Source organism: Acomys minous (assembly GCF_964271855.1).
Source record: "Acomys minous genome assembly, chromosome: 13".
Lineage (NCBI taxonomy): Eukaryota > Metazoa > Chordata > Mammalia > Rodentia > Muridae > Acomys > Acomys minous.
Window position 1 is genome coordinate 95,648,447 of NC_140495.1, and position 22,683 is coordinate 95,671,129.

A 22,683-nucleotide genomic window follows, 5' to 3' on the forward strand; every position below is an offset into this window, starting at 1 on the left:
GGCAGGCCTGCCAAATGAGGTTCAAGAGAGCTCCAGATGCTCTCCATACCAACCCAGCCACACATACCTCTCAGCAGGATCTCTCTACAAATCAATCTACTGAGTAAGTGTGTTTTATTGCTGAAAACAGACTGTTAAATATTCTGTCCTTTTCTCTCTGTGCAGAAAAGAAGTGGTATATATTTCACTTGTTTTGTGTTAAGTACGTTTATTTTTTTTTTTCAAACATACTTCCTTTCTTTGAGTCTATTTCTTATTACTTATTCTCTCTCAGGATGTGTTTAGCAGTTGGTCCTTCCCTGAGCTGTTGTTGAATCTTTCTTTTTCTATATTTTTCTTCTGATGCACATAACCTTTTCTTTTTCATGATCTCTTCCTACAGTTTTTGTAAGTGTGTTTTACGTTCTTCTTGCAATTGCTTTATATGTTTTTTTTGAAAATTGTGACAATATTTGCCTGTATTTTCAGCGTGTCCTGCTTACATCTTTCTGGCAGTGTCTGTGTTCTATTCCTGTTCTGTTCTGCTCTGTGTTCTGCTGCTGTGTCTGTATGCATAGTCCTCATGTGCTAGTTATCTTTGAGCGGACTGAGTTTATGTCTGTGGGCAGCTGCTTGTGGGAATGGATGTGGAGACCTGGCTCTGATACACACTATTAGATGCTTCCTGTGTAATTGTATCAACTGGTAGACACTTCCTGTGCCATGATACAAACTACTTGGTACTTCCTGTGTTCTGATAACAAACTCCTAGGCATTTCCTGTGTGCAGTTACTTTCTGTCAAATTCTTTTAACGTTTATTTCTGTTTTGATTAGTGAGATAAGAGAAGGAAAATGTATAGGTCATTTTACTTGTACATAAACAGTCTGTTTTGCAGACATGTGTGCTCCATTTCTGCATACCCTGGCCCTCAACTGCAAACTGGGCTTCTTGGCATGGCATCTAGGGTTTTCTCCTCCAGGAAGTGTCCTGTACCTTTTCTTCCTCCTAAGACCCATAGCCGTGTGTATCTCCCTCAAATTGTCTGTGATAATTGTGGGGGATCATGGCTTAGTCCTTCAGCATTCTCTTGTCCTGACAAAGGCTTAGTTGGTTTTTCCTGTTGCTTATATGTGACCTCTTGGGACAAGTTGGGTGACGGCACCTGTGGCCAATTCACCCCACCATCTTCAAAAGGGGAGCCTTGGTCCTTTGCATATTCAAGTGTGATAGTTAAAACAAGTTTAGAAGTTAATAAAATATTTTTTGACATGCGTGCAACAAGTCAATGTCCATTGCAAGTGTTGGTAACTGAGTTATGCAGGATGATCAAAGAAAGAGAGACACTCAAGGACATAATGAAGCTTTGACAGAGCTGGGAAGAATGGCTTCCGTGGACCGAACCCCAAGCAGCCTTGTAGAGCGTTTTTACTGATTGTTACACTCAAGTGCAGCCCCATCAGGGGAAATCACAAGTCTGATGATTTTAAGCAATGATTATATCTCCCCTCCCTTTCTCGTCATGCCTCACAATCCTGTTCAGCCTCTGAAATTGGTCTGAGAGAAAGGCTTTGCTGTAGGTATCTGATTATTTATTAATCCACAAGGACAGATAGCTTTTCTTCCATTGTACAAAAATAAAGCACAATAAATAAGTAGCTTTGATTGCTACTGGCAGCCATCTGGTAATCTTTGCCTAAAATATCATGTACCAGAAAACTTAAAGGCAGTTTGACTTCATAATTGAGTTTGATAGTGACATTATATATAATATATGCCTATGTTTATACATATTTATGTGTTTACATATATAATATTTATGTATATTCAGCCACTTAAACACTTTAATGTGTATTTATACATGTGTGGATGCCAGAGGACAACTTGCCAGCTTGCCCTGTGTTCCACTGTCTGCCTCCACATGCCCAGCTTTAACATGGTCACTGGGTTCCGGATTCCAGTCCCCGGTGCAAGATAAGCCCTTGGTCCATTGAATCATCTCCTCAAACCCTATTGATGGCTTTTACAAATGATTTTTTAAGAACTTTTTTTTGTGTAATGAGGAATATTGCCCCTTCACATTTGGGATACAGTTTTTACAAAGCATTCTGAAATTGAGTTTTATTTTTGCAAAAGGAAGAAATTGGGTTATTTCCCCCTCATGCACATACTTATTTTTGCCAGAATGTTCTAGAATAGTTGTTCTAGTTTATAATTATACTGTTTGCCTTTATTTTAATTTCAAATGAATCTTGTGCTTACTGCCAGGGAATTATTTTACTTTTTTAGATCACAGCTTCTCTTTGGCAGGTTTCTTCTTGTTGTCCTACGATCTTGTTACTGTTAGATGCATTGGTGAGTTGGACAATCTCTCCGGAGGCAAGAGGCGGACTTTTCCATTAAACCACAAGACACCATAGTTTTTTAGTTCTTTACCTAAAAAATATCTTGAACAGTCTCTGCTAGAGTTTGATTCTGTTTTATTTTATTTTTTATTTTTTTTTGTTTTTTTGTTTTTTCGAGACAGGGTTTCTCTATGTAGCCTTGGCTGTCCTGGACTCGCTTTGTAGACCAGGCTGGCCTCAAACTCACAGCGATCCGCCTGCCTCTGCCTCCGGTAGAGTTTGATTCTGAAGTCATCTTCTTTTCACGAACTAGAGTGTGATGGCTTATCTGTTCCCTCCAGACAGCTGCTGTCCAGCCCCGACAGGGAACATTGTGGGGCCTGCCCACTTATTGTCCTCCCTGGGCCAATTTCTGCTGGACGTAATGAATGTCTGAAGTTTTGGTCCACCGAAACAGGAAAACTGCAGCACATATTACTTGAAGTTGAATTATTTTCTTGGCCGTTGTGTCAGATGTGTAACCCAATGTGCCCTCATTGCCTTAATACACACGCATTGCTGTGAGTTTTCTTACATTTAACTTCTGGTGTCACTAGCTTCCTTTTCGGTAAGGCAGAGTCCACATGAGCTTCATCCTTGATATCTTCTTTTAGCTCAGACACTCATTTCTGTGCATATATTACCAGCTCTTTAATCTCGCGCTTTGTGGAATTGGTCCAGTCTTTAGTCATGAGCTTTCAGTTAGCGTTTCTCTCACTCCTTTTCTTTAAACTTTCACTTTGTCTGCCATCTGCAATCTGTGTGTGCATAAGTAAATATTTGACCTGATTGTACATGCTCTTTGCTTCTTGTTTTTACTTTTTAGTGCCTGTGTTTGAAGGAACTCAACATCTTTTTCAAGTGTATTTTGGTGACTACTTCCTGACCTCCCTTCACCCCAACTTTGGCTGACATCCCCCCCCCTTTGCCTAGTCCAAGTGGACTTGCTCACTTGGCTTGCTCTTTCTATTCTTCTCCTGGTCATTTTCCTCCAAAGGAGGTGACACAGGGGTAAGGGGGGGTCATGTATAGCAAGGTACTGACTGCCACACCTGCAACACAGTTTCTGTGTCTTCTACTGGCTGGTTTGGGCATAGGCGAGGATGGCACAAGAGAGACATGAGGGAGAGACACAGCTAGTGGCACATGAAGGGGAAGCGGCTCACTGGCATCTCAGGACATTGTGATGCAGCAGGAGTATGGAACCATCTTCTTTGCCTCATCAAAAATTCCAGCATCATTCTGAACTTGGAACGCTTTTCCCTTCTGAAGTGAGTCCTCACGCAGAAACCAACTCTGCAGACCGTGGAAGCAACTCTGGAGAGGTCTGGCTACAGCAGGCTATTAGAAGGCATCTTGGTAGACCTGGTGTGGTGGTGCCCGAAGGCTGAAGCCCAGCACTTGAGAAGGGGTGTTCTCTTGAGCTTGAGGCCAGCCTGGGTGACGTTGTAAGACTCAGTTTCCAAAAAACACAGGCCAAAAAAAGCAAGGTTCAGTGTCATTTTTATTTATTTATTTTCTTTTTTTATTAATTTACTCATATTACATCTAAATTGTTAGCCCATCCCTTGTATCCTCCCATTCCTCCCTCCCTCCCGCTTCCCCCCCTACTCCCTTCCCCTATATCTGTGACTGAGGGGGACCTCCTCCCCCTGTATGTGCTCATAGGGTATCGAGTCTCTTCTTGGTGACCTATTATCCTTCCTCTAAGTGCCACCAGGCCTCCCCATCCAAGGGACATGGTCCAATATGGGGCATCAGAGTTTGTGTGAAAGTCAGATCTCCTTCTCCACTTAACGGTGGAGAATGTCCTGTCCATTGGCTAGACTGGGTAGGGGTTCGAAGTTTACTGCCTATATTTTCCTTGGCTAGTGCCATAGTTTGAGGAGGACCCCAGGGCCCAGACCCGCCTGTAGTTTCACTATGGAATACTACTCAGCTATTAAAAACAAGGAATTCCCAAAATTTGTGGACAAATGGATTGATCTAGAAATTATCATAATGAGTGAGTTCACCCAGAAACAAAAAGAGTCAAATGGTATATACTCACTTATATCGAGACACTAGTCCAAGGGGTACGTCCCCATGAAAAACTTTACATGTCATTTCTATTTATAAAGTTGTTTTTTTTTTTACTAGCCTCTATAATTTTAAAGGGTTTTTTAAAATTCTTTTTAATTTTTATTTTAGGTGTATGTGTGTTTTACTTGTGTGCGTATCTGGGCACCACTTGTATGTCTGGTACCCAAGGAGGCTGGAAGATCACATCTGATCCCCTGGAAATGGAGCTACAAATGGTTGTTACCCACCTGGTAGGTGCAGCGAATCAAACCCCAGCCCTCTGCAAAAGCAGCTGTGCTCTTAACTGTTGAGCTACTTTCGCAGATTTTTTTTTCATAAAACTTTGGGGTAGACTTGTAAGTACGTCTGAGTTACATACAAATAAAATATTGGAAATCATGAGAAAGACAACAGCGTGTGAAGTCTACTTTAAAATGTATCTTAAATAACCCCTCATATTTCTTGGGTTGCCTGTTGGTATAAAGAAAAATTCTTCATTGTGAAATGTAGGGAAATTTGACGATGCGTTGTAATTTATTTAAGTAAGTTTATAGCTTTTCAAGCTGCATGATCTGGGACTGTTTTGGTCACCAGGGAGAGGATAATTAAATTACACTACTGTCTTTTTGAAAAATATATAACCATTACTTACAAGAATGCTATTTTCCAAGGAAAATAATTGAAAATATATGTAGATTACTGTTGCAGAAATTATATTTAAAAGCATGAGGAAATTTTTTAAAAAATGGCTCCTGAGATAATGCTGTCCTAAGATCTGATGCCCCTTTGTGTGTTCTCAGTGTTCAGGTCTCTGCACATGTCACCCTGCATGTATGGAAATGTCGTACAGCTGTTGTATGTATTTCCTATATTGCCCTGTTTTATGTTGTGTTTTGTTTTGTTTGGGTCTCTGGGATAGACTCCGGCCAGGTGGCCCTGGCTGTCCCAGCTGTGAGCTAGAAACCAGGCTGCCTGTGAAGTGGTGGAGAGCTTACGCTTCTGTCCCTGACTGCTGTGACACCTGTGGTGTCCTGTGCTTTGTTCCACATGTACACTCCTGATGCTTAAATTTATTTTCTGAATTTGGTGATCTAACAATGAAGGATGGTCAATAATTGAAAAAAACATTGTGTCCTATAATGGAGGGTACACAGGTAAAGCACAGCTTATGGTGGAAACACACAACTCTAAAATCTAACATTTTATTTAATATTAATTACTATTAAATAATAGACATTTGAAATTTTTAATGTTGACATTTTCCTTACTATTCATTACAAGTAAATTGGAAGCGGGATTAAATACTTGTCACTTTGTCACTTGCATTGTATTACTCTCACTTAGTGTTGAGTATTACTTTGCATGACAAACATTGCTTTCATATAGTGGCCTGCACGTGGGAAAAATAGTTTACATAAAGCCACATTTTGTTTCATTAATGCCATGAGTATTTATTTTAAATCAGTTTTTAAAACTGTTTTGAGTTTGTTTACGTTTGTGCCTATGGTGTGTGTGTGTGTGTGTGTGTGTGTGTGTGTGTGTGTGTGTGTGTCTGCACACCATAGCACATGTGGGGACAACAGAAAAAACAACCTACTGGAGTTGAGTTTTTTCTTCCACTCTGTAGGTCAGCGCTTAAACTCAGGCAACAGGATCCATCTGTGACTAGTGGTTTTGTTTTGTTTTGTTTGTTATCAATCCCTACACTCAAGAATCAGAATTCCCAATAAATATTTATTTTGTCTGACTAATTCTTGGGAAGCTGCAGACAGTAGACAATAATGGCTCAGTCACTGACATCACTTCCCAGAAGACTCTGCAAGCATTGGAGGTGAAGTGCATCTTGGGAAAAAAATCTCTCAGTGTTACTTGCGTGCTCTTGATGAGCCTCCTCTTCTCAGATTCCTCTCCTGCCTAGAGTATCTGTCATGGCTCCTCAAAGGGGAATCACGTCAATGCCATAGCATTTGTAAAATCTATCTGTGGTCACCGCTGATGGAGTCATTTTCCATGAATCCATTATGGTCTGTGACACCTTGCTTGTGTCCTGAGTACTGGCTTGCAAACACCAGATTTCAAGGGCACATCACACCGACCCAATACTATACCCTCCAAGGCCAAGCAGGTTTCCACTTCAAAGTGGGGTCATTTTTCTTTAAATGAGTGACGACAAAAACATCCTTTGCTATAAAAGATTTTGTGTGTGTGTGTGTTGTGTGTGTGTGTGTGTGTGTGTGTGTGTGTGTGTGTGTGTGTGTGTGTGTCTGCATGTGGGTATTATGTGTGATTCAGGTGCCCATGGAGGCCAGAAAGAGTGTTGTATCCTTTGGAGCTGGAGTTATAGGCAGTTACTTGTAAGCTTCCTAACGTGGCCACAGGGAACAGGACTTGCCTCCTCTGTAAGACCAGCCTGTGCTCTCAGCCACTGAACCACCTTTCTAGCTGCTAATAGACATCTTTACGGAAATCATGTTGATTGACTTATCTGGCTAATAAATTACGTGCTCTAGGTACTGTATACCCAAGACAGTGCGATGTTAGAATTACTGTGACAAATTCAGCCTTATCCACATTTTAAAACAACACATGCTGTAAGAGTCTAGAGTAGAGCATCTTTTTTTTTATTATTATAAATATCACTGGTAAATGGCTAGTATGGAGAATTTCCAAAATCATAACTGTGTTGGATAGTTTTATGTGAACTTGACACAAGGGTCATCTGGGACCCTCAAATGAGGAAATGCCTCCCTAAGATCAGGCTGCAGTCCCACCTATAGGAAATAGTCTTAATTAATTATTGGTGGGGTGGTGGGAGGGGGAAAGCCCATGGTGAGTGAGGCCACCCCTGGAGTTCTAGGAGAAAGCAGGCTGAGCCAGCCAGTAAGCAGCATTCCTCACGGTCTCTGTCTGCATCAGCTCCTGCTTCCAGGTTCCTGCCCTGTTTGAGTTTTGTCCTGACTTATTTGGATGATGAACAAGTGATACGGAAATGTAAGCCAAAGAAACCCTTTCCTCCCAAGTTGCACTGGCCATGATGTGTGTGATCACAGCAATAGCAAACCAAACTAAGACAATAACCTAGTTAACTCTCAATGTTATTAGCATATTTACCATATTATACTAATGTAATTAATGTTACAAAAGGATGTTCTTTAGACTACTAGACATATTGACAATTTCATGAGTAGAAGAGAAGAGGGCACAGGGCAGAAACAGGTGGCTCTTGGTCAATATGAACAGGTCCCCGAGGCTTGTTACTCACCAGCAATGGCTGTTGAGCTGTGCAAAGAGCCAGTTATTTTTGCATTTGTGGTGGTGGTGGTGGTGGTGGTGGTGGTGTGGTGTGTGTGTGTGTGTGTGTGTGTGTCTCCCCAAGACTTGGCATATTTTAGTGTAGACATAGTTTGAAGTAAACGCTTGCTTTAACATGTGTAAACACTGCCCCATGATGCTTAGCGGTGAGCCTGGAAGTGCGCTCTACTTGACAGACATTCTGAAGTCCTTACTCTTGAATGACATCCACGTCTTCTTCTTCCAGCAGGTCAATGATCTGGTCAGTTGAGAGAACATCTGGAGACAGGATCTTTTCATTCTCCTGGAATTCAGCATTTTTCCATTAAGCAAAACAAAACAGAAAACAATGAGTTAGCTGAATCGTACATTTTGTATATTAACGCCAATGACATAAAAAATATCTCAGTCATTTTTATTTTCGGTTGTTATGTGGCAGTGGCTCCCCTCTGAGAAGCCACACAGTTAGATGGTCCATCCTCGGGCAGATGCACAACTGAGGGGTGCTTTATGATTCAGCAATCACGGACTGTCTTACACTGTCCCCCTTGAACTGCAGGATCAAGAGGCAGAAAAGCGAGGAGAGACTTGTTCACTCTAAGGAGCTCAACATGGAGTCAGGGGAAGGAACCACAGGTGAGTGAAACATGAGCCCAACATGGCGGCGGGTGGGTTGCGGGGGGAAGGAAGGGGGACTGATCAGAACACACAGTCTGTGTGTACAAAATTCTCAGAGAACAAAAAGGGACACTTCAGAGAAAAACTGACATCCACAGATGAGCTGTAATAAGTGGGGCCTTCCTTCTCGAAGCAAAGGCAAGGACAGGAACATGGGTGGACCTTACAGAAAAGGTCCCTGAACCAATTCCCAGTGGAGCCTAGGGCAGGCACCATGAATGAGATGAGAGACAGGGCGGGCTGTGCTCACTGCAGCAAGTTGTGGGCGGTCCTAAAGTTAAGACGATGGTATATGCCTCCTAAATTCTTAGAAAGTACTACAGCTGTATGTGGAATCACAGACATTTTAGACACTGGCCAGGGGAGAGACGGCGAGCTATGGAGTTTTCTATCACTAACACAGGTGACGGGGATGCATGAAGGTTTGATTGGGGAAATGACAGGACACAATCATAACCCTGGGCAGAGGTGGGAAAATGGGCAATGCAAGCATATGGAAGAAGAGATTAGAGAAAACAGTCTTAAAACACATTTTTGATGGAGTCTCAAAGGCAGGTGTTTCAGGGCCCTTCACAGTGATGCACGCCCTCTTTCAACAGTAGACTTGACAGTGGAGTGTGCAGAGCAAGGTCCAAGTATTTAGAAGTCAATTAGAAATGGCAGGAAGATCAAGTTTGAAGATGCTGGTTAAGGAATGAGACCGTCCCAGTTCATAGTAGGAGGAGAAGAGTTGTGAATTAAGATAGAAGAGGAGACAAGATCCAGCCAGGACATGAAGGTGGCTGCACAGAGAGACCTAAGCTTGTAGGGAATTGGGCAACCAGTAAATGCTTGTCAGTTCATCAAACAGGGATGGAGCTGTTTACGTGATGGGATCCAATAAGTAAGAGCAAGGTGATGCTCACTGTAGCTAATAACCAGGCTACACAGCAACCATCACACCCCGCCCCCATCAAGACAGCGTGGAACTCACTGTAGAGCAGAGGAGGGCTTTGAACTTCTGATCCTCCTGCTTGCATCTCCTGGTGCTGGCATTGCAAGTGTGCACATACCATGGCTAATTCACGAGATGCTGGAGAGAAATCCAAGCCTTCTAGGCCTTCCAGCCTGCTACACAAGCACCTCACCCACTGAGCTGCAGCAGCAGCAGCCCCACTGCTTTCTAACGGAAAATTCCAGAGTTAGCACAATCGTTATCGGTTAGTGTTTATAGCTTAATATTAGATTGTTATACTGATGGTGCACTATTCATACAGGGTGAGTAAATTAAACTCAACCAGCTCGTATGATTGATTGGAGCTGATATTTTAGCTCCTTACTGTGATATACTTTGCACCTGCTGGGCTCTCAGACGCTTCTACACCCAATCAAATCGATGGGTTTGGGTACATGATAGTATTTTAGTCAGATGCATGGTGTTATGCTTGCCTAGGTGTGTTTTGACTGCACACACGCTTTAGTGGAACTAAAGTATACTTGCTCCTATACTGACAATTCTCTCACACACTCCTTCCATCCTCCCTTCTGTTTAGAATGTTACAAACCCTGCTGGGTCAACATGTGTTACTAAGGGATGGCAGAGTTTTGTCTCCATCCCACCACGATGGTGTTGCTGGCTCGGAGAGAGCTGCAGCTGAGGTGACGGTTTGGTTGCTGATTAATTTTTATCACTTAAGCCAACTCATTGGATCTTAAGTTCAGATTCGGAATTTAAAAGCAAAATCACTTTCTGTGTTTGGGTTCTCACAGGACGGCCACGATGAGTCAGAATGAGAAAGAAGTCCATGGAAAATGAACGACACAGACATACAGATCAATTTACTTGACAAGAAAGATTCAGGATAGGAAAAAAAAAATTAGGTCACTTAGAAAGAACTATATGAAAGAGAATCCAATAATACCAACCCTTTGACAGCCAGAGCTCAAGCAATGATGGTCCATATCAGTGTCACTGGTTTTACTAAAATTTGTGCATTTAAGATAATCAGCTCTCAGCAGAGGTTGCCTGTCTTATTGGTGTTAGTGTTAATAATGGCAGCATTTAAACAAATACATATTTCTAGGCCTATTTTAAATGAGACCTCCTCCCCTTCCTCCTTTCTTTTCTCTTTTATTTTTGTATTCTTTTCTTTTTGTATTTCTGTGCTGCCTTGCACTAGAAAGAGTACCAGGTGACTAAAAACCTTTGATCTTTCAGTGCACATATTCTGATCTGAACAGCCTAAAGATACAACAGCGATTCATAAACAGGCTAAACTTGCCCGTCTGTCTCTGTGGCTTTCTGTGCCGCTGTGTCTCCAGCTTGGAAGCTCCGTGGCTACACAGCACTGCTAACTCATCTCATCCCACCACTGCTGGATGTTAGCATCTATTCCAAAACCAACACTTTAAGCCTCCTATTATTCACCAGCTAATTTTCATCTGCTCTCTCTTCCTACAGTGTCACCTAAACACTCCACATTTGCAAATATGTTTTCTCCCCAGAACTCAATCCTTTAGGAGCATGTCCACACCCAGCCTTGATAGTGCTTCATATAGGAGTGCCTCTAAAAAAAAAAAAACTCATTAATGGAAAGACAACATATTTATCTGATCAGGAAAGAGGGCTTTCCCAGTTAGAAGAAACACAAGCTTGTCTACAAATGCCAGATTTTGAAAAGTTTTCTTTTTCAAGCCTAAAAATAAATGAAGTAAGGAATAGTGTTGTGTTAAGCCATATCGGAGTCTGAGGCAAAAGAAAAATCAGGAATATTGATGCTGTCTTTATTTTAAAATTTGAGCCATCCCAGCATTTCTGGCCCCCCACTTTGATTTTATCAGCATGGTCCATTGAAGCATCCCCTGTCTGGATTGCTGAGGTACTGGCTGGCACCTCTTGGATGCTGAGCTGGGTGGGGCCTCACCCCCTCATTATGACTTTCCTACGGGGGCCCTAGAAGCCAATTATTTTAGAAGCAAATAACTAACCAGAGGAAAGCAAAACAAGTAAAATAAAAAAAATTAGCTACCTAAAATATGGGTAAAAAAGCAACTCTCTAGTAAATATGATTAAAAAGTAAGGGAAAGCGAATGTCTGCCACAGCAGGTGGAAAAACATTAAAAACTACAAGGGGGTGAATGATTTCCTAGGAAAATATAAATTGTCAACTCTTCGTAGGGATAAAGGAGAAAACTGATCTTACCGAACAGGATCCAAACTGGATACTACATGTTGTAAAGCTAATTTGCCCGTCTGCTGTTATACCTGGCTGTTAATAATGGTACTCTGCTAAGAGCTCAGGTTTTAAAAGCTTCACACGTACATTAAAAAAAAAAAAAGCCCAAAGGTGAACAAAGAGAATACAGGAACCCCAAATCACTAGTGAACTTGGGCTGTCATCTGAGTTAAAAATAGATCTGGACAAATGTGAGTTCCACTGTGATTAGAGGACATGGGACCATCACCTGGACAGAACCATCACTCCAGGAGGGAACGTAAGCTTACGCGTCTAATTCAGCATGAATTCCGTGACGGTGACTGCTATGTAAATGTCGAGCAGGCCCCTTCTAAATGGAGCAGCAAAAGACTGGCAACTTTAAATGGAAAAGAAAACAACGCTAGGCAAGAGCCTGCTTGCCAAAACGAACAGCCACCGTCCTCTCTAATGGTGGGACAGTAGTCGGTGTTGTGGAACGTGGGGTCCAGGCTAGCAACTTTACTGTAATTCAACATCTAGAGTCATTCTTCTCTATTATGGTAAGACGATAAGAAAAATGAAATATGCGGCTTAAGCATCAGACACAGAGGAACAAAAAGGCCTCTATTTGAAGATTACATCATAGTGTCCTTAAGAAGGCTGACATTGTACTAAGACTCAGCTAAGAAACTGGGCAGGGTGGTTCTACATCGCATACATACACAAAGCCAGACTCTTTTCCTCTGCTTGAGGAACTAATTAGGAATGGAAATGCCCAAAGCCTTGATTAAATTATACTTTGCTCTGAGAATAATAAAGGCATAAAAATTATCACAAAATCCTAAAACTTTTGTCAGCAGTTGAGGGGTAAAAAAAATTGATAAAAGAAATATATTAGAGGCTCCTTCAGATTCAAGACATGAAATTGCTCTCAGATAATAAATGCGACTCGAAGACAATTCTGAATTCCGATGGGATTGTCCTAGGACTTTACAAGATACCATTCAAATTCTTTTTTTTTTTCTTCCCCCGTTTAAATTCTTATGGGAAGAGAGAGACATTTGGGTTAAGATGGTGGGAGGGACCTTCCCAAACTAGATGTAAAAGATGAATAAAACATGGTATGACCCTGATAAAGAATGGATGGGCTAAGGGCTAGGCAGATGGCTCAGGGGATAAAGGCCTTACCACGAAATCACGAGGACTCGAGTTCAGATCCCCAGACCTCACGTGAAAAGCCAGGGGGTACACGCGCATAATCCTAGCACCCCGGTGGCTGAGACAGGCAGTTCTCAAACTCTGCTTCATGATCCCCTTTGCGGGAAACAACCCCCCCCCCCACACCCCCCACAACCCCCCCAGCCCTCACCCCCACCCCCTCACTCTGTCTCCAAAATAATTTACATTAGATTCATAACAGTGGCAAAATTACAGATATGAAGTAGCAATGAAAATAATTTGATGGTTGGGGGGGAGGTCAGCACATGAGGAACTCTTACTAAAGGGTCGCAGCATTAGGGAGGTTGAAAACCACTGGACTTGAGGGATTGGTGAGGTCCACATCCCAACAGAAGAACCTGTCTGCCTCACAAATGAAAGCAGGAAGTGACTTGAGGCAGAAATCCTATGTGGCCCTCTTGGCTTCCACATACATGTAAACACACACACACACACACACACACACACACACACACACACACACACGTCAGTCAGTAGAAAAGAATAACAGGTTTTTTTGGCTTTGGGGTTTTTTGTTTGTTTTTGTTTCGGCTTGTGTGTGTGTGTGTGTGTGTGTGTGTGTGTGTTTCAAGACAAGGTTTCTCTGTGTAGTTCATGCTGCCTTGGACTCACTGCATAGAGCAAGCTGGCCTCAAACTCACAGAGATCCGCCTGCCTCTGCCTCTCCTAAAGCTGGGATTACAGGCATGCCCCACTGCATCTGGCAATAACCTTAAATACATAATTTACAAACACATTGAAAATCTGTATTCTGCTTCAATGACTGGTCCCTCATTTTACCACCACCTGTTATGTGTGTGATGGGAGGAGACAGGCTGGCATACTCAAAAATGTATTTCAAATATATTTTTATATTTTTATTTATGAAATATATTCTATAAATAACATATTCATATATATTTGGTATATAATTTATATATTGTATGTAGATAATTTATATATAATATATTTATACATAATTTATGTATTACATATAAGTATATATAGTGCATATACAATATCAATTATGTATAATATATTTATTAAATAGTTTATACAGTATATATAATTTATCTATTATGTAACTATATAATTTATATTTATAATAGACATATTTAGATATAATTTATATATTGTATGATTATATGTAATACACTACGTAATTATATATGTATGTAACATGTATATAATATAGGTAATATATAAATTATATCTTTATAAGAATATAATTTGTGAATAATATATAATATATTATTAGTTATATGTTATTAATTATATATAAGTTATATATTATACTTGTATAAATATATAACATAAGATTGCTAACAGGGTGTTTTAGAGGACCACCTATTGTAGATGGAGTCTATCTACAGATTCTTACCAGACATGTGGACAGTCACTAAGATAAACATCAGCATCTTTCCCCGTAAGATAACGCCTGTGTTCTGCTGAATTCTCAGAGGCAAGAGGTTCAATTTTTTGTTTGTTTGTTTTTTTTCTTTTGCCCATGCACATTCATACAAATAAAGGCTGAAAGTTTAGTCTTGCATTTCAAAAGACATTTTCGTCCAATATTACTGAAGAAACTGGGTTGAATAGTTCAGATACTAGCAAGCAGAGCTCATGGGTTGCCACACCCAGAATCTACTCTCCTGGTTTTGTGCCCCAGTGCCCTCTCCTCTGCTCAGGGCACCCCAGTGTGGCTTGTACTTTCTGGTGCCTGCTTTGTCTCGTACATGGAAGGCTGCCTGTGATTTAATATGCTACCATAATTGAACAGGAAAACCATTTTATTCTAGACGTTGCCCATCACCAACACATGGGGTACCACAGTGATTGAAGCCTGTGCTTGATTTCCAATTGACTTGGCCAGAAAATAAATATTCCATTCTTGCATGCCGCAGACAATGAGATGGGCTTCTGGCTAAAACAATTTAGATACGGAATTTACCAGAAGAAACCCTAAAGTGGAAAACTGTGAGGAGGTCAACTCTGCGAGGACCCAAGGGCCTTTCCCTGCAGCAGTCTTGGGAATGGCCTACAAGGATTGTCTGTTTTCATGTGTTCCTTCTAACTGCAAAGTCCATAGACAGATGGGCAGTCCTGATGGTGGACCATCTTGCTGTGGTCTACAAGGACTCGGTTTTACCGGTGTGGAAAATGGAAAGTCCACCACTTCGCATATTAACTGTCATTCTTTGTCAAAGAGTGATGCTAAGTGAGTCTCTGGTACAACTGGGCTTCTTCAGTTTGTTACTAATAAAAAGACTGGGCTAATAAAAATTGAAATATATAGGTACATATGTGTATATATTATGTATATTAGCTCATACTTTCTATTAAACACACACGCACACAGGCATGCACGCACGCATGCATGCATGTTCTTAAATTCCGATTGATTAAGCCTCAAATTACTAAATGTTCTTATAAGCAGCATTACATCCACTGGTACGTTAGCGTGTGTGCACAGGGAGACTATATAGTCTTGGAAGTTTTGTATATGTTGAAATGACGCAGAATTTAATTGGAAAGTTTCCTATGCTGGTTTTAAAATTATGTTAACTTACATTAGTGATCACAAGGGAGGAATGGGCTTCGAATTCAGTTTATCATGTTAAAATGTGCATTTAATGTATGCTAATTTTATTTAGAAAGGCTCATGGGAGAGCCTGCAGGCTTAGCGGACTGCCTGCAGTATTGGGGGACCTGGTGGGGAGAGGGAGGGAAAGACTGGCTTGCTTGTCGGAGAAGCAGGCATGAAATTATTGGCTTTGTGTTCCCTCACTGCTGAGACTGCAGCGAATGCTTATCTTCCTCACAAAGACTGTTGTTTAGACTAATATGGAGGCTGAACAAAGCCGTGTTAATTAACACTTCATTATTCACTCTTCGGAGTCTTTAAAAAAAAAGGAAATAAAAAAATAACATCCTTGAAACAGTATTTCATAGACGAAGCGAGGAGGCTTAAACATTAAAAAAAAATTAATAATAGATGGTTTAGATGATGCGCTTGTGGTTAAAATCTTAGCACAGGACAGTGGCACCTGCTGTCAAGGTTGAATACCTGAAGTTCGCCGTGGGGACCCACACGGACACCATCTAAGAGGTCTCTTGACCTCCACAGTGAGCGCTAGCAATTAGGCTTTCATCCACCCACCCCCAAATAAGTAAAAATATAATAAAAATAAACCTTCAAGCATTAAGCCTATGGGCAAAATGGCTTAATGTCTCCTTCCCCACCCACCCATAGTTGGTCTAGGAGGGGACCTTAAGGTGACAGACCTTGTGTTACCAAACAGGCCCCTGGAATACCAGGGACAAGTTCCCAATGAGGCAGGAAGCAGAGGCAGAGAAGAGACCCTCAGCTCAGGGTGTGTTTGGTCCTGTTTCCTGGCAAAGGGCCTGGTGAAAACAGAAACTAAACTGCAGGTAACAGCAATCTTTAATAGCTTTTGATCAGTTGTGACTGATTTTCACCATCATTGGCAATTGCAAAAAGGGTCTGGTCCCCTTTAAGATTAGAGATTACTTTTTTTTTTTGTTGTTTCCAACTGAAGATTTGCATGGTTGTGAGTGTGTGTGTGTGTGTGTGTGTGTGTGTGTGTGTGTGTGTGTGTGTGTTTGTGTGTGCGCAATGGACCTTTCCGGAGTAAGCTCACAAGGTTTGTGATGAGCTTCAGGAGTCCGGGGGGTGGGGGGGTGGGAGGGGGCATCCCTGGCCACAACAGAGCAGTTTGCAGGCCATCACAGGTTGCACCCCAGCGACTCTGACCTTGACCTTGAGTGACCTCGGCGTTAGCAGAGGACGCAGTCCCAGACAAGAAGGGGGTGCATACCTCAGAGTTAGCTGTGCTGCCTGCTGGTGTCACGGCGGGGGTCATTCCCCCTGGGATTATTCCGGTGGACGACCCTGCCATGTTGTCTCTAGAGGAAGCAGCCCTCGTCACCTAGGCAACAGGGGTGGGACCCAGTTGTCGCGCAGAACGGAACCCAGGCCCCGCCCATTCATGGGACCTATGAGGCCACCTGCTGCTCGAATTACAGTGGAAACTGAGAATTTTACTTAAGTAGCAATTCCGGTGTTGACGCAGAAGGCTAACTATAAAAAGGAGGTGATAAACGATTTGGGGGCTTTGGCTATTGACGATCTAAGCAATTTCTGTGACGTTTAGAAAAGTCTTATCGTGGCACTGTGATCTGTAGAAGGAAAACTGACCCTAATTTTGGAGGTGCATATTTAGCTAGTGAGGGAGCTGATAGTCTGCAACTTCCTCCAAAATACCGAGGGAGGAGGAGCGACTTGTGAATTGAGACTGCCCTTAGAGGTGGAGTTAGTCTTTCAGGCACATATTTGACATTTCCATAATAAAAAAAAAAACTTGAAAAAAAACCCAACTATATATTATACTGGGATTGTGAAAAGCTTTAGTACACACCATGCTTGTTTGGTTTGAAAGGTTCTCTTGTAGCCCAGGCTGAAGATGACCTTGAATTCCTCCTACCTCCACCTCCCAAGTGTTTACAATCAAGGCCATTTTACGTAGTGCATAGATTGGGCCCAGGGTCGCCTGAGTGCTGGGTGCTGGGCAAGCACTCTAACCCCTGGCCTATAAATCCGACCCTGGGTGTTTCAATGCATTTACCTGCTTGGAGGTTGCTACGCAAGATACTTACCGGCGAATACAAAAACTGTGGGCTCAGGTCCTCCATGCATAAAATAAAACTGCAACCGCTACTGGCCTCAAAGCTCCTCAAGGACACGGGACAGATTAGCGCATTGGAAGTGTTCAGGGGGGCTCCTGGCACCTCCTGGAGTTCTTAGTGCCGGTGTTTGTAGTATTCTTTTCCTGATTGGGTCCATCCTGTACAAAACTACTAGTACCATAAACAGTGTGCATCTCTCCTGCTCAGAGCCAATTTAACACGCTGTCTTACATAGCTATGTAGCTGCACCTCTCCTTCAAGTGTTTTCACAGTGCAAACAACCCAACTCCGGTATAGTCCACTGTGTCCCGGAGTCCTCTCTAGAGCAGTTGACATATGGTCCATCTCTTCAGGCACGCTGTCATGTTGCTTTTTCTTAGAATTTTTACTCTTCAAGGGGACTGGCTGAGTTCTCAGTAAAAAGTATCAACTCAGCAATGTTGTTGTGCCTTCCAACCCCATTTTTAAAAAGGACTATATTAGAATGTGTTCAATTAGTGGAAAATACAGTCGATTCATAGTGTTTGCCAGACTTAACATGAGCTACCGACGTCAAAACTCATTCCAGTGTTTAATCTCCCCCCCCCCTTTTCCCTTTTGATCTTTACTCCAAAGAAATGAAATGCAGCTAGCCACCTTCTGTGAGGTTAGACTGGCTCACCTTCCTGCAATTTAGTGCTTGCTAAACTGCAAACACATTCATTTCTCCTAAGAGTAGTTTGTGGTTTCCTCGACGATGAGACGCATTTAGCTGCTGTTTGGTTGGTCTGCCCTTTCTTTGGCAAATTGACAGTGGTCCTCATCACTTTTCTAGTTTTGGATCCTCAGAAGCAGTTGGAATATTATATTAAACATGGACTCAATGCCGGGAAAGCCACCTCAGGAAACCTGAAATTTCAAAATTCACCTTAATACATTTAATGTTACAGTTTACAGAGAAGTGAGCTTGGAGGCAGCCATTTAATTTTATGGGGCAGAATGCCAACCCCTCACCCCCACCCTGCCCCTGTATAGAGTACTGTTGAAATCCCATTAGCCGGAAGGTTTCTTTAACTTGTAGAGGTTTCAGAGGACCTTAGCATCATCCCACTTTTTTGAGAGAAACATGCCGGTGGGTGAGGAAGACATCTCATCAGGGCTGGCTCAGCTAAGGCTTCCTGCTCAGGCTCCTCTCGGACTTACAGTCTTGTATTGCCACTTCTCAGCTTTGCATTGTTGTTTCAGTACTGGGAAGGAAAAAAAAATATCGATCTTGGGGTTTACAGTGATTTATTTATTTTGATCTTAATGGTCTCTGACTTTTGGCACATTTACAAAATGTGGGATGATTTGGTCATTTAACTAGACCCCTATTGTAATGAAAGTGTCCCAGTCTCTATACTTGTGGCAAGGAGTATTTTCAGAACTTTTCTAATTCAAGTATAGGCTGCAGGTTGGAGAAAAAAAAATGTGTTTTTAAACCTGGGAGAGCTCTGCATGCAGAAACATAGAAGACACTAGTTTGGTGATGAACAGAGATGGTTTTGTACAGCAATAAGTGACCAAACATGGTGATCCTGAGATCGCAAGGCTGCTTTCTGTACCAGTTAAACATTTCACCTTCACTCTTCATGACCCCAGCCTTCCGGGTTCGTGTTAAATATCAGTCAAGTTCTTGGACAACTGATGAAATAATGTCGCAACAGAGACCCACAGTGTCTTAAGAGTCCATGCACTATCCTTCCTGAAATTTTTGACTAAGTAATTGATATCTGGGAAATTCTTTAGAGGATCGGGCCAGAAACATTCACGTTCATGCTTTAAATGGTAGGAAGAGAATCTGGAGTTCTGGAGATGGAATTTAGCTCTACAGAGGGCACACAGGGCACGCGGTGCTGTGCTGTGAACTGCGAGTGCCTTGGTTGCTTCTGGCTCTGCAGTCTGGCTCTGTTCACTGCATGGAGATGTCCAGGATGCATGCTCTGCCTTCTTCAAGTTGACAATACCTTGAAGTTTCCATTGCAGCGTAGAAACCTCAGCTTGACAGCTTCACACGTTGACTCCCCGCAAGGATCTGATCCTATTAGACGCTACCTGGATTTGCAGGCATTCCAGAAACCTTAATGGGCGAGCCCAGGGCTTTGAAACATTTGCGGTATCCGTACCTACAAAATCACCACTATGTATAAGGTCACAGTCAACCACCAGCTCAGATGGAAGCCAGATTTCCTTGGATCACAGCCACAACAGGCTCTGAGTGCCTGGGAAAACACTTTGTAGGTATCTCTTCAGGAGCAAGGTGCTTGTCACCAGGGAAGGTATTCTAAATAAGTTTACATTGTGGGTGGGGCCTGGCACGTTTCTATTGACCTAGTGCAAGGCACTTTGCTTCTCTGTAGTGGTGTGATCTCTTGTTAGTCCACACCCCTCTCATCCACTCCTTTCTTGCCAACATTCTGGTCATTTAATTCCCCAGAATTTGCCTTTTGCTCTTAATTCTCAAGGCAAATATGGCTCCAAATGGCCACCAATGACCTGCTACAGGCTGAATGCAAGGCTGTTTTGAAACTCTTTCTGCCAAAGTAACTTGGAATTCAAGTCTGAATCCAGCCTTCCACAAAGTTTCAAGAAAAAAGACAAATTGCAGACAAATCATTTTTCTGGAATATACCATGAATGACCTCCTGTTTGGTTCCCACCTGACTGTAGAGACAGGTTCTAGAAGCCTGTGAAGGGCATGGTCAGGGTTAATCAAGGAAACAGCATTTCTTTTCTGGTAATGATTTGCTATGTTAGTTCCTTTTACTGTTGCTGTGAGAACAATACCCAATTCAAGCAACTTAAGGAATGAATTATTTACTTCAGCTCAGGATTTCAGAGAGCTCTGTTCAGGAACACCTGTTTCCATGAGCTTAGCCTAAACATCATGGCAGAGGTCACATGGAGCATTGGAGAGCTATTTGAGTTCACGGATGACCAATGTTGACAGTGATCATGAGCTTTTGTTTTGTTTTGTTTTGTTATCTCCTAAGTATGGTTTGTCAGGATAAGATATCACCAGGTATCTACCTCCGTGAGTGAAAACCCTTAAGACACGTGAGTGAAATAAGAGGAGCTTCGAGGATTAGGTAGTGGTTTGGAAAAATTTTAAATGTTTCATAATTGATTAACTACTTTCTGTACTAGTTAATCTTCACTGGTAACTTGTTACAGTCTGGAGTTATCTGGGAAGAAGGAACCTCAGTTAAAGAAGTGCCCATGGTCTTGTCTCTGAAGACTTGTCACGGTGGATGGTTGATGTGGGAGGAGGGCCCAGCCCACTATGGGCGGCACCATCCCCAGGCAGGTGGTTCTGAGCTGTCATAAGAAAGAAGAAAACCGAGCCCAGAGAGAAAGCCAGAAAGTAGCGTTCGTTCCTCCATGTTCTTTGGTTCAGTTCCTGGCCTGACCCACCTCAGTGGTGAGTTGTAACCTAGAAGTGTAAACCAAAGGAACCCTTTCCTCCCTTCACTTGCTTTGTTCAAAGAGTTTTATCATAGAAACAGAAGGCAAACTAGAACGCTTTCCCTGACAGGCATGCAGGGCAAGTGGTGTGATGTGACTTTTCTTTTTTTATTATCAATTTATTCAGATTACATATTAATTGTTATCCCCTTGCTTGTCTCCTCTCGTTCCTCCCTCCCTCCCTCTTTCACCCTATTCCCCTCTCCTAGGTCTGTGACAGAAGGGGACCTCCTCCCCCACCATATGGTCACAACCTATCAAGTCTCATCTTGGTAGCCTTCCTATTCTTTCTCTGAGTGCTACCAGGCCTCCCCGCCAAGGGGAAGTGGTCAAATATGGGGCACCAGAGTTCATGTCAAAGTCAGAATGTGACCTTTCTATTCCTTCCTTTCTCCCTTTTGGATGGGATGTCTCTTTTGTGCCATTGCTTGTTGGAATCATATAAACTGTTGCTTGGCTTTTTATAAGGCCTTGGATCTAAGAGTTCGGCTTGCCACTCAAAGGAGACTGCAGACTTGGATTTTGGAACAATATTAGAAGCATCAAGGACACCGAAGCTTATGGATATACAATTTATATTAGAAGGAATCAGGACCCTATTGGAGGCTAGAAGTGAAATACACCTAAAGTGACCTGTTTGGGTGTTAACCTGAAAAAAGGGGAGTGGCCTATGATAGGTAACCTTCATTATCAGCTTGACTGGGTTTACATTGCTTAGGAGATTTGTGAAGCATACTTCCCTTGTGTTATATGAGGATGCTTCTGAAGATGGTTGAAGGATGTGAGATGTACCATCCCTCGGGCAGAGGGTCCAGATGGAATCAAAGGGAAGAGAGAAGGCACCAGTGCTCCCTTTACTCTCTCTGCATCCCTGTCTGCCATGATATAAACAGCCCTTCGTTATCATGCCCTCAGTGCCACCATGAACAGAGAACCCTTTGAAACTGTGCCCCAAAACAAACCATCCCCTCTTGGAAACTTGTTCGGTCATGTATGTTGTCACAGTGGAAATACGGTGACCAACGCAGAGAGTAACCTTGCTGTAGTGGTATACAGTCTAAGAGTGGCTTCCTGTAACAGGCTGGGTGGGGCTCTACTTTCCCAGGCAGATGTGGTTAAGCTGTTCTCCCTCATCCTTTCTCTCTGCTGAATTCTTCTGCTCCTCTGAGAAGCATTCTGTCCCTTCCTCTAAATCGGGAATCATTTTCTTTGCCTGTCCCCGGGACATTTAAAAGACAGTCTGTAAAGCGTGCCGTTGTCTTTCTGTTCCACTTACTGAAAAGTTTGTCCCTCATGCATCGCCCCTCCCTAGCCACACCAAGCCCTGCAGTTGTCCCTCTTTTGCTTTCTGGATGCTGTGCCCTCAATGGCTGCCCCTGGGTCCTGCCCTTCGTGGTATGTGGACATTTGCCTCTTGCCGATCAATTACCCATCTCGGCTTTTCCACGAGGTCTTGTGTATTAGCGGTCTCATCTCTCTAGGCTCTAAAAGGTGGTTCTACCACTCCTGTTGCCTCTGGCTTATGGTTGCAACTGGCCAATGAGAGCTCGAATAATTGGGCACTGAAGGGTAGAGACATGAGGTCAGAGTATTCTCCCAAGTCCCTCCCCGCTGGACAACATATTGTCAGTTATTGGGTTCTTCTTATACGAAAGATACTGAAGGCAACAGCTCATCCCTCTGTGCTTGTACGCTCTGCAAGTGTGG

The 22,683-nt window shown here is 42.6% G+C and overlaps 1 protein-coding gene and 1 long non-coding RNA gene across 4 annotated transcripts in view; one reads left to right on the forward strand and one right to left on the reverse strand.

The window, feature by feature from the left end:
• LOC311581904 overlaps positions 1-11,732 on the forward strand; it is a 77,018-nt gene extending 65,286 nt beyond the window's left edge. The window contains exons 4-6 of one of the 2 annotated variants that reach the window (XR_014773924.1): positions 4,553-4,674; positions 8,274-8,350; positions 11,550-11,732. This is a non-coding gene — a long non-coding RNA (uncharacterized lncRNA). Of the gene's footprint in view, positions 1-4,552; positions 4,675-8,273; positions 8,351-10,141; positions 10,645-11,549 lie in introns of those variants that run through there. The other variant, XR_014773925.1, reaches the window with a different exon arrangement.
• CABCOCO1 (ciliary associated calcium binding coiled-coil 1) overlaps positions 1-16,771 on the reverse strand; it is a 104,087-nt gene extending 87,316 nt beyond the window's left edge. For both annotated transcript variants that reach the window (XM_084754443.1, XM_084754444.1), the window contains exons 1-2: positions 16,626-16,771; positions 7,930-8,018 (exon numbers count right to left, since the gene is read on the reverse strand). In XM_084754443.1, coding sequence (XP_084610569.1) covers positions 7,930-8,018; positions 16,626-16,706 — 170 coding nt within the window. In that variant the 5' untranslated portion in view covers positions 16,707-16,771. The remainder of the gene's footprint in view (positions 1-7,929; positions 8,019-16,625) is intronic.
• Positions 16,772-22,683: the final 5,912 nt, after the last annotated feature.